Genomic DNA, 12,272 nt, shown 5'->3' with positions numbered 1-12,272 from the left:
CTCGACAACTTCCTCCCTGCCTGACAGGTACATACTTATCAAGGACACGCATTAGCTGCTCCTTGAATAAGATGTTAGTAAGGAGGACATTGCAGGGTCGACAGGGCTGGGTTTGCCATTGTCGCTGCCTAGGTCGATGCCGGGTGGTCCGTCCGTTTTAATTCCTTTTTATTGACTTCGTAGTGGTTACATACAACTGAGTGGCTTGCTGGGACATTTCAGAGGGGCATGTAAGAGTCAACCACATTGCTGTGGGTCTGGAGTCACATGTAGGCCAGACCAGGTAAGGACAGCAGATTTCCTTCCCTAAAGGACATTCGTGAACCAGATGGGTTTTTACAACAATTGACAATGGTTTCATGGCCCTCATTAGACTAGCTTTTTTTTTAATTCCAGATTTATTAATTTAATTCAGATTCCACCTTCTGCTGTGGTGGGATTTGAACCCATGTCCTCAGAACAATACCCTGGGCTTCTGGGTTACTAGTCCAGTGACAATGCCACTATGCCACCGCCTCCCCTTTGCATAATAATGGAGTAGATCTGTATGTCAGTACTGCTAATTGGAAATCTCGACTTTTCATCAACATAGTTTTAATGGTTCTGATTGCTTGCTCAGCTTCTCCATTTGATTATGGATTCTTAAGAGAGCTTGTTCGGTGAACAAATCCGCTTTCTTCCACGAAGTGCATGAAGTAATCATTTGCAAATTTTGGTCCATTATCCGGTACTATCTGATCAGATATATCATGTGTTGCAAAAACTTCTTTTAAAACTCTGACTGCTTCAGTTGTTGTTTTGTACATTCACTTAACTTCAATCCATCTTTAGAAGTAATCAACTATAATTGGATAGGATCTTCCCTCAAAGAAGAATAAATCCATCACCAACAGTTCTCATGGTCTAGTTGGGAATTTGGTTGAAATTAGAGGTTCTCTGATCTTGTCTGTCTACCTGACAATTTTTGTTGGACTTGCTTCTTCCCAAGTTTTCTGTCCATGTAGCACTCCTGTAGGAACTTGCTGCATTTCTTTTTCTCGCCCTTGTAATCTTTCAGTGGCATGGCAAGCTGTGCTGTGTTGTGGGTTCTCTCTGCATTGTGTGGGCTCTCTGGCGGAATCCAGACTCACTGCAGTGTTCAGGTCATACGAACTTATGAATTAGGAGCAGGAATTGGCCACTCAGCCCTTTGAGCCTGCTCCGCCATTCAATAAGTTCAAGGCTGAACTGATTACTCCACATTTCCACCTACCCCCGATAACCTTCCACCCCCTTGCTTATCAAGAATCTATCTACCTCTGCCTTAAAAATATTCAAAGACTCTGCTTCCACCCCCTTTTGAGGAAGAGAATTCCAAAGACTCACGACCCTCTGAGAAAAAATTTCTCCTCATCTCCGTCTTAAATGGACGACTCCTTATTTTTAAACAGTGACCCATAGTTCTAGATTTTCCCACAAGGGGAAACATCCTTTCCACCCTGTCAAGACCCCTCAGGATCTTATATATTTCAATCAAGTTGCCTCTTACTCATCTAAATTCCAGTGGATACAGGCCTAGCCTGTGCAATCTTTCCTCGTAAGACAGCCCACCCATTCCAGGTATTAGTCTAGTAAACCTTCTCTGTACTGCCTCCAATGCATTTACATCCTTAAATAAGGAGACCAGTACTGTACACTGTACTCCAGATGTGGTCTCACCAATGGCCTGTATAGCTGAAGCATAACCTCCCTACTTTTGTATTCAATTCCCCTCACGATAAACAATAACATTCTATTAGCTTTCCTAATTACATGCTGTACCTGCGTACTAACCTTTTACAATTCATCCACTAGGACACCAAGATAACTCTGCATCTCAGAGCTCCACAGTCTCTCACCATTGAGAAAATATGCTTTTTTATTCTTTCTGCAAAAGTGGACAATTTCACACTTTCTCACATTATACTCCATTTGCTAAGTCTAGCCCACTCACCTAACCTATCTATATTCCTTTGTAGTCTCCTTATGTCCTCTTCACAAGTTAATTTCCTACCTATCTTTGTGTCATCAGCAAATTTAGCAACCATACGTTCAGTCCCTTCATCTAAGTCATTTATATAAATCGCAAAAAGTTGAGGCCCCAGCACTGATCCCTGTGGCACACCACTCGTTACGTCTTGCCAACCAGAAAATGACCCACTAATGCCTACTCTCCATTTCCTGTTCGCTAATCAATCTTCTATCCATGCCAATATGTTATCCCCTACACCATGAGCTTTTATTTTCTGCAATAACCTTTGATGTGGCACCTTATCAAATGCCTTCTGGAAATCTAAATACAATACAACCACCAGTTTCCCCTTTATCCACAGCACATGTAACTCCCTCAAAGAACTCCCATAAATTGGTTAAACATGATTTCCTTTTCACAAAACCATGTTGACTCTGCCGGATTACCTTGATTTTTTCTAAATGCCCTGCTGTAATGTCTTTAATAATAGCTTCTAACATTTTCCCTAAGACAGATGTTAAGTTAACTGGCCTGTAGTTTCCTGCTTTCTGTCTCCCTTTTTGAATAAAGGAGTTACATTCGCTATTTTCCAATCTAACGGAACATTCCCCAAATCTAGGACATTTTGGAAAGTTAAAACTAATGCATCAACTATCTCACGAGCCACTTCTTTTAACCCACCCTAGGAGCTTTCTCTCGTACTCCAATTTTACCTTCCTTATCAATCTTTTAGTCATTCTTTGCTGTTTTTTATATTAGTGTAGTTTAGTTTAGAGATACAGCACTGAAACAGGCCCTTTGGCCAACCATTAACCACCCATTTATACTAATCCTACACTAATTCCATATTCCTACCACATCCCCACCTGTCCCTATATTTCCCTACCACCTACCTATACTAGGGGCAATTTATAATGGCCAATTAACCTATCAACCAGCAAGTCTTTGGCATGTGGGAGGAAACCGGAGCACCCGAAGGAAACCCACGCAGACACAGGGAGAACTTGCAAACTCCACACAGGCAGTACCCAGAATTGAACCCGGGTCGCTGGAGCTGTGAGGCTGCGGTGCTAACCACTGCGCCACTGTGCCGCCCAGTCTTCTGACCTGCCTCCCATCTTTGCGCAATGATAGGTTTTTCTTGACGTTTAATACTATCTTCGAGACAAGGAGGCCAAAGAAGAAGAAAATACTATCTTTAACTGTTTTAGTTAACCATGGATGGCGGGTCCCACCCTTGGAATGTTTTTCTCATTGAAATGTATCTATTCTGTGTATTCTGAAATATCCCCTTAAATGTCTGCCACTGCATCTCTATTGACCTATCCCTTAACCTGATTTTCCAGTTCACTTTAGCTAGCTCTGCTTTCATGCCCTCATAATTTCCCTTATTTTAGTTTGAAATACTAGTCTTGGACCCACTCTTCCTCAAACTGAATGTAAAATTCAATCATATTATGATTGCTGCTACCTAGGGGCACCTTCACTATGAGGTCATTAATTAATCCTATATTGTTGCACAATACCAGGTCTAGTATAGCCTGCTCACTGGCTGGCTCCAGAACATATTGTTCCAAGACATTATCCCGAAAACAATCTATATACTCCTCATCTAGGCTACCTCTGCCCATATGATTTTTCCAGTCTAAATGTATGTTAAAATCCCCCATAATTAGCGCTGTACCTTTCTGACAAGCTGCCATTATTTCTTCCTTTATACCCTGTCCTACAGTATGGTTAATGTTAGTGCCTGTACAGCACTCCCACAAGTGACTTCTTGCCTTTATGATTTCTCATCTCTACCCAAACCACTTCTATATCCTGGTCTCCTGAACTTAGGCCATCCATCTGTATTGCACTAATACCATCATTAATGAACAGAGTTACACTTCCATCTTTCCGAGCTTCCTGTCTTTCCTAAATGCCATGTATCCTTCAATATTCAGGTCCCAAACTATGTCGTCCTGCAGCCATGTTTTTGTATTGGCTATCAGATCATACTTATTTATTTCTGTTTGCGCTCTCAGTTCATCTGTTTTGTTTCAAATGCTATGTACATTAAATACAAAGCCTTTAGTTGTGTCCTTTTATTATTTTTGTAACCTCTAGCCTTGTCCGTTGATTTACTTAGATTTCTACGCTCTGTCCCTTCCTGTCACAGTCTGTATATCATTTCCCATATTAATACCTTTCTCTCGTGCTTTGTCTCTACTCCTTGATTTACCATATCTTCCCAAATTTGATCCTTTGCCCCCACTATTCAGTTTAAAACCCTCCCTACTTCCCCAGTTACGTGGCTCGCTAGAACACCAGCCCCAGCATGGTTCAGGTGTAGACCGTCCCAATGGTACAGCCACCAGTACTGGTGCCAGTGCTCCACGAATCGGAACCCACTTCTACCACACCAGTCTTTGAGCCACACATTAATTTCTCTAATCTTATTTGCCCTATGCCAATTTGCACGTGGCTCAGATAATAATCTAGAGATTATTACCTTTGAGGTTCTGCTTCTTAATTTGGCACCTAGTTCCTCATACCGACTATGCAGAACCTCTTTGCTTATCCTGCCTATGTCTTTAGTACCTACATGGACCACGACGACTAGATCCTCCCCCTCCCACTGTAAGTTACTTCAGCCCTGAGCAGATGTCCCGAATCCTGGCATTGGGCAGGCAACACAAACGTCTGGACTCTTGCTCTTTGCTGCAGAGAACAGTGTCAATCCTCCTAACTATACTGTCCCCTACTATCACAAAATTCCTTTTTTTCTCCCTCCACTTGAATGACGTCCTGTATCATGGTGCCATGGTCAGGTTGTTCATCCACACTGCAACCCCCACTCTCATCCAAACAAGCTGAAAGAACCTCAAACCCATTGGACAATTGCAAAGACTGAAGCTGCTGCACTCCTGCCCTCTGGGTCCTCTTACCTGCCTCAGCTGCAGCCAAATTCTCTTGTCCTTGACCACTGACCAAATCAGAAGAACACCTCCTGGTACCTCCTGGTAACTTTCATCCTCCCTGATGTATCGCAGTGTCTGCAGCTTGGACTCCAGTTCAATGACTCTGAGCCGAAGCTCTTAGAGCCGCAAACACTTACTGCAGACGTGTTTGCCCTGGATCACACTGGCATCCGGGAGCTCCCACATGCTGCAGCCATGTCACATCACCTGTCCTGCCATCCTTCATGTGTTTTAATTAACTACTTAATTATTTTATTCAATTATTTATTTTATTTTCCTTCTTTTAATATATTTAATTAAGCTTACCAATATTTCCTTTACTATTTTAAATGTTATGATTAGAATGGCACAGTGGCGCAGTGGTTAGCACCGCAGCCTCACAGCTCCAGTGACCCGGTTCAATTCCAGGTACTGCCTGTGTGGAGTTTGCAAGTTCTCCCTGTGTCTGCGTGGGTTTTCTTCGGGTGCTCCGGTTTCCTCCCACAAGCCAAAAGACTTGCAGGTTGGTAGGGAAATTGGCCATTATAAATTGCCACTAGTATAGGTAGGTGGTAGGGAAATATAGGGATAGGTGGGGATGTGGTAGGAATATGGGATTAGCGTAGATTAGTGTAAAATGGGTGGTTGATGGTCGGCACAGACTCGGTGGGCCGAAGGGCCTGTTTCAGTGCTGTATCTCTAAACTAAACTTAATCGCTGACCAGATGCTCACCAAACAGGTAGCGTCTTCCCCAACCAATCACCTACCTGCTTGCCTGTGATGTTTGATTTAAATTAAATTAAAATTAAAAGCTTACCTGTATACTCACCCCAGCGGCTCTGTTTCCCTGCTCTTTCTGTTGATTGTGACGTCACTCTGATGTCACTTTTCGATTTTTCCTTGTCACTCCCACCATGCTCTTCTCTCTCACTCTGTTCCCGGTCTCCGACTCTGGGTGTTTGGCACGTTTTTTAAACCTCTGCTCCTGCCGTGCTCCTCTCTCTCACTCCCTCTGACTCCAGTCAGGTTGAGGGCTCTCCCTCTGTCCTGCTCTTGGATTCTTGTTGTTCAGCTTCTTCAACTTTCTTTATTATATGAAGGTCAATACAGGCTCTTCTACTTAAGAATGAGAACTCCTGATTGCTTAGGACATAGTGTTTCTAATATCTGCTTTCCGTTAAATTGAAGCATTGCTTGTAACTTCCCCTCTACTTCAAGTACAACACCTCCTTAGGCCATGTAACTGAGTTTCTGTTGGTTGCAGAACGTGTGTGGAAAGCCACAGCTCTTTATCTGAGAGGACTGACACACTTGCTCCTGTGTCAAGTTTGAAATTAGTGATATGTCTGTTGACATGTTACGTGCCCTGACCAAAATGCTTGTTTCTTGCAATAAATTCCAACATGCCATTTGCTTTCTTAACTGCTTGTTTTAACTGTGTGCCAACTTTCTATGTTCCTTGTATGAGTACCCAAGGTTCCACAGTACGATTTATGTCTCTTAGTTCATCTATTACATTAGCACACTGGTAAATCTGTGGCTCTGTCTTGGTGTTCTGCTGTTTGAAATAATGTACCCTCCCAGTTTCATATCTGTTTAGTATTGTGGCTTAGCATGTTAAATAATAACATCTCTGTTCTAGGTCTCAAAATGTTTGATCTTGGCAATCCAGGAAATGTTTGCCCTTACCTTGCTGTGGACTTGGAAAACAACATCATGGTGGAATGTCGTCCTCATGGCCCTCCAATCCAACTGAACGCTTTTTCAAGTCAGGACCTTCGCTATATTGCAAATGAACTGGATGAAATTAGAGGAGGAAAAAACACAGTTATAGTCATTACCTTATTTGCCCATTTAACCACTTTTCCAGTAGAAGTGTATATCCGGAGACTACAGAATATCCGGAGGTCAATTGTACAGTTGCTTGGCAGGAATCCAGATACAGTGGTTGTAATAAAGACTGCCAATGTCCGGGCTCTTACACAGCATTATAGTCTCTACCACAGTGACTGGTACTCCTATCAGTTTGATTTAGTGATGAGAAAGATGTTCACAGGCATCAACGTGGCATTTGTGGATGCCTGGGAAATGACGTTAGCACATTACCTGCCGCATGATATACACCCCAAGCAAGTAATTGTAAAGAATGAAGTTGATGTGTTTCTTTCATATGTGTGTCCTTCTGAAAAGAGATAAATGCTGTATTACATCTGTTCCAACCAGGTTTTAGTTGTAACGTGATTCAAAATTTAAATAATGCGATCAGAACTCTTTGGCTTGTGAAACTGCCTCGAATTAATGAGAATTTTTAAACGTAGATATCTTGAAGGGAGTTTTAATTTCCAATAGATTGGGTTTGGGAGCGGGTAGGGGGCTAAAACCTCTGAAATTGACAGGGTGTCAGGAAGCTGGCTTGACCCCGCCGACGAGCACATTTAACTGCAGCGCATTAAGTTGCGTGCAGGCAACCGCAACGGGAAAAGCAGGTTGACAATTTAAATAGGTTAATAGCTCATTAAAAGCTATCTTAACAGAGCATTTGGGATTTAACTGTGGGTGCACGGGCTTGGAACTTGGTAGTAAAGCGAGAGCACAGTGGCACTGAAGAAATGAGAAGCAAAAATTCCCATAACTACTGAAATGTCAAAGCTGCTTCCTTGCTTAATTGTGTGAAAGGCTTTTTTCTGCAGTACTTATTCTGAGAGTTTGCATTCACTGCTTTACCATTGGTTTCTACTGCGTTGGAGTCATTGCACTACTTTGGAATTGACTTTCCCTAGTGGGAGGTCACTTTCACTACTTGGGAGATGAATTCCAATCCTGCCACCTGTACCACCTGAAACAACATGGGTAGTAAACCATAGGAACACCACCACCTACAAATTCTCCTCCAGTCACATACCATCCTGACTTCGAACTATGTCATTGTTCCTTCATTGTTTTTGTTGTGATATTGTTTTAATTGCTTTAATATTGATTAACATACTACTGTCTATGTATATAGTTTCATATACATCATCACAGGAGTAAGCTAACATGTGATACAGTAGTTGGAGCAGGGTTAGTCAGCGGGTTGGACAGGTATTGAAAAGCTTTCCTTTAGAATCCTGTTATTCTTCAATAAAGAAGCCTTCATTTAGTTTATCAATCATTGTTATAGTGTTTGGTATGTTTGTGTTAAGAGCCAATTGCACAACTGTCGCTAGGTCAAAATCCTGGAACTCTCTCCTAAACAGCACCTTGGGTGTACTTACACCACATGGACTGCAGTGGTTCAAGAAGGTGGCTCACCACTATCTTCTGAAAGGCAAGTAGGCATAGGCAATAAATGCTGACCTTGCCAGTGACACCCACATCCTTGAGCGAATGAATAAAAAAACTTTCACTGCTTGGGAGATTCGTGTATCTAATCTCTACTTTGCATCTGTAATGTATTAGCTCAGCACAGGTGCTGCTTATGTTATTTTAGCTCACACCTCAGACGAGGAGCAAGATAACCAACGGCATCAACTGCACCAGCAGAAGCAGGAAGACCAGCAACAGAAGGGGGACCAACAGCAGGAGCAGCAGTAGCCCTCTCCTCACAAGCCTGCTGTTTCATATGAGAGAGCAGCAGGAAGTATATCTGATCTGGGATGGTCCCAAAACGTGTCTCGGATTATAATCCACTTCAGCGTGAGTAAGAGTTCATACAGTATGGGGGTGTTACCTCTCTTGCAAGTAGGTTCATCCTTTCTATTTCCCAAATAAGGATGTATAACTGTCAATTTCTAGTTGAAATTAACATTGTTCAATTTCAAAGAAAAAGTTGAACTAGCAGGAAACTATGGTCAATACCTCTGAATAGTTACAGGATAATGATGGTTGCCCTTAATGATGCGCTTCCTAACTACACAATCGCATTTTAAGATTATAACTCAGTTTCACTGATTCATTTGACAGGTAAATTAACTGTGTGTTCAGAAAATAATGTCATCCATTGTTAGGTTGTGGTAAGCTTCAATGATATTTATAAGACTTGTGTTGTCAGTACTTTTCTGAGGTAAGTATGTTTATGCTTTTCAGAAGCGAGTTCCTGTTTTTCAGAACCTGCCATTGTGTTCTTAAGAAGAGGCAATTATGCTGCGCCCTTCACCACAGGGTGTTCGGGTCCTTCACCACAGGATGTTCGGGTCCTTGACTACAAGAACATGTTAAAGGTATGCTTATCAAACATTTTTTAACCTTCCAGGCAGATCAATCCTACTATTAATCCTAATTCATAGAAAAATAACTAATTTAACCTTATAACCTCATTATAGTCAGATTCCTTCACATCTCCATGCTGTTTTTAAACCTTGCTCTGCTCTCGCTATTTCCCGCTACTCTCCAAGTGAACTCTCGCTTTCACTGCGCTGGTTTTATGCCTGGCTCTGCTCTCATTGTTTCCTGTCCCTTTCTGAGTGAACTCTTACTCTCTCCATGCTGTTTTTAAGCCCCACTCCACCCTCACTGCTTCCCGACACTCTTCAAGTGAACTCTCGCTCTATGTGCTATTTGTAAGCCCCACTCTGCTCCTGCTGTTTCCTGCCACTCTCTGAGTAAGCTCTCACTCTCTCCATGCTGTTTCTGAGCCTCGCTTGATTCCCGTTGTTTCCCGCCACTCTCCAAGTGAACTCTTGCTCATCCCGCACTGCTTTTCAGCGCCACTGTGCTCACACTGTTTCCTGCCGCTCTCTGAGCGAGCTCTCACTCTCTCTGTGCTGTTTGCAAGCTCGCTCCACTCCCACTGCTTCCTGCACCTCTCCAAGTGAACTCTCGCTCGCTCTGTGCTATTTTTAAGCCCTGCTCCACTCTTGCTGTTTCCCACCGCTCTCCAAGTGAACTCTCGCTCTCTCTGCGCGCTGTTTTTAAGCCCCGCTCTGCTCCTACTGTTCCCGCTGCTTTCCGAGTGAACTCTCACTCTCTCTGCATTGTTTTTAACATCTGTTCTGCCCCTACTGTTTCCTGCCACTCTCTGAGTGAACTCTTACTCTGTTCACGCTATTTTTAAGTTCCGCTCTTCTGCTGTTTTCCGCCACTCTGATGGGAGAACCCAGCTCATCATTGCAAAAGACAAGGCTGAAGCATTTCCCACCATCTTCAGCCAGATGTCTCGAGAGGATAATCCATCTTGGCCTCTGGCTGAGGTGCCCACCATCACAGATGCCAGTCTTCTGCCAATTTAATTCACTCCATGTGATATAAAGAAACAGCTGAATACACCAAATACAGCAAAGGCTATGGACCCTGATATCGTTCTGGCTGTAGTAGTGAAAACTTGTGCTCCAGAACTAGTTGTGTAACTAGCCACTGGCATCAACCCAAAAATGTGGAAAATTGGCCAGGTATGTCCTTCCATAAAAAGCAGGACAAATCCAATTCGGCCAATGACCACCCCATCAGCCTACTTCCAATTATCAGCAAAGGGATGGAAGGTATTGTCAACGGTGCTATCGAGAAACACTGACTCAGCAATAACCTGCTCATTGATGCTCAGCTTGGGTTCCGTCAGGGTCACTCGGCTTCAGGCCTCACTACAGCCTTAGTCCAAACATGGATGAAAGAGCTGAATTCCAGAGGTGAGGGGAGAGTTACTGCCCTTTACGTCAAGGCAGCATTTGACCAAGTGTGACATCAACAGAAATCGGGGGAAATCTGTCCACTGGTTGGAGTCATATCTAGCACGAAGGAAAATGGTTGTGGTTGTTGGAGGCCAATCATTTCAACCCCAGAACATTTCTGCAGGAGTTCCTCAGGATACTATCCTAAACCCAACCACCTTCAACTGCTTTATCAATGACCTTCCAGCGACATAACATCAGAAGTGGGGATATTCACTGCTGATTGCACAATGTCCAATACCATTTTCAACTCCTCAGAGACTGCAGCAGTCATTGTCCATTTGCAGTAAGATCTTCCGGTTTGGGTTAATAAGTGGCAAGTAACAATCACACCACTGAAGCACCAGGCAATAACCATCTCCAACAAAAGAGCATCTAACCATCTCCCTTTAACATTTAATGGCACTACCATCACTGACTCCCCACCATCAACATCCTGACAGTCACAATTGACCAGAAACTTAACTGGACCAGCCATATAAATACTGTGGCTATAAGGGCATGTCAGAGGATGGAAAGTCTGCAGCAAGTAACTCAACTTCTCACTTCCCAAAGCTTGTCTACAATCTGCAAGGTACAAATCAGGAGTGTGATAGAATAATCTCCACTTGCCTGGATGAGTGCAGCTCCAACAATGCTCTAGAAACTCGATACCATCCTGGACAGTGCACTGCACTTGATTGTAACACGGTGGATGGGGTGCCAATCAGGTGAGAAGGGGTCTCGGGGTTCCATCTCAGCCTTTGCCTGGTTTAACCGTAACAGGGTTTGATTTTAGAAACACCATGTTTTTAGCTCTTCTTCAGTGAATCCTTGTTCTCTGCTCCAATTGTAAGGCAAAGAAATCAGACAAGTTTCCTTAGATTTAAACAAGAAAGGTGGAAGTTTATTAATTTTAAACACTAATCCAGTTAACGACTACGAACATGCGACGTGACCACGCTAGCACGCGTACGCAATAAACACACACGCAGATAGAGACAGAAAAAGCAGAAAAGAATGAAGGGGAAAAGTTTAAGGCAATAGCTGGGTTATAATTCCAGTCCTTTAAGTTCAATGTGAAGTCTTTGGTTGCCGGTAAGTTTTGCAATTCATTGGGGCTCAGTGCACACTTCAACTTGTTTCAATGTCGGAGTCTTTTCTCTCTTGAGGTTTACGTGTCTTCCGGGGTCCGGTGGCTTGGGGAGAAAGCAAGAGAGAGACAACCAGGAGAGAGGCTTCCTAGTTCCATCTGGGGCGGCACAGTGGCGCAGTGGTTAGCACCGCAGCCTCACAGCTCCAGGGACCCGGGTTCGATTCCGGGTACTGCCTGTGTGGAGTTTGCAAGTTCTCCCTGTGTCTGCGTGGGTTTTCTCCGGGTGCTCCGGTTTCCTCCCACAAGCCAAAAGACTTGCAGGTTGATAGGTAAATTGGCCATTATAAATTGTCACTAGTATAGGTAGGTGGTAGGGAAATATAGGGACAGGTGGGGATGTTTGGTAGGAATATGGGATTAGTGTAGGATTAGTATAAATGGGTGGTTGATGTTCGGCACAGACTCGGTGGGCCGAAGGGCCTGTTTCAGTGCTGTATCTCTAATCTAATCTAATCTAATCATCTCCAGTTGCAAACGCTAGTCTCAATTCAAACTGTCCTATGTCTCATTCAAAAGCCTGGATCAGCAGTTAGTCATGTGACCAGCTGGTTTAACCAGTCCT

At 43.4% G+C, this 12,272-nt stretch overlaps 1 protein-coding gene across 4 annotated transcripts in view; it reads left to right on the top strand.

Annotated features, from left to right (window-relative positions):
* Positions 1–8,020, top strand: part of LOC137374585 (NXPE family member 3-like) — an 89,931-nt gene extending 81,911 nt beyond the window's left edge. For all 4 annotated transcript variants that reach the window (XM_068040918.1, XM_068040921.1, XM_068040920.1 and 1 more), the window contains one exon: positions 6,576–8,020. In XM_068040918.1, the coding sequence (XP_067897019.1) occupies positions 6,576–7,129 (554 nt within the window). In that variant the 3' untranslated portion in view covers positions 7,130–8,020. The remainder of the gene's footprint in view (positions 1–6,575) is intronic.
* Positions 8,021–12,272: the final 4,252 nt, after the last annotated feature.

This window comes from Heterodontus francisci, chromosome 10 (assembly GCF_036365525.1).
Source record: "Heterodontus francisci isolate sHetFra1 chromosome 10, sHetFra1.hap1, whole genome shotgun sequence".
Lineage (NCBI taxonomy): Eukaryota > Metazoa > Chordata > Chondrichthyes > Heterodontiformes > Heterodontidae > Heterodontus > Heterodontus francisci.
The sequence above is the reverse complement of the archived record's forward strand: the minus strand, read 5'-3'. Positions and strand labels throughout refer to the sequence as shown.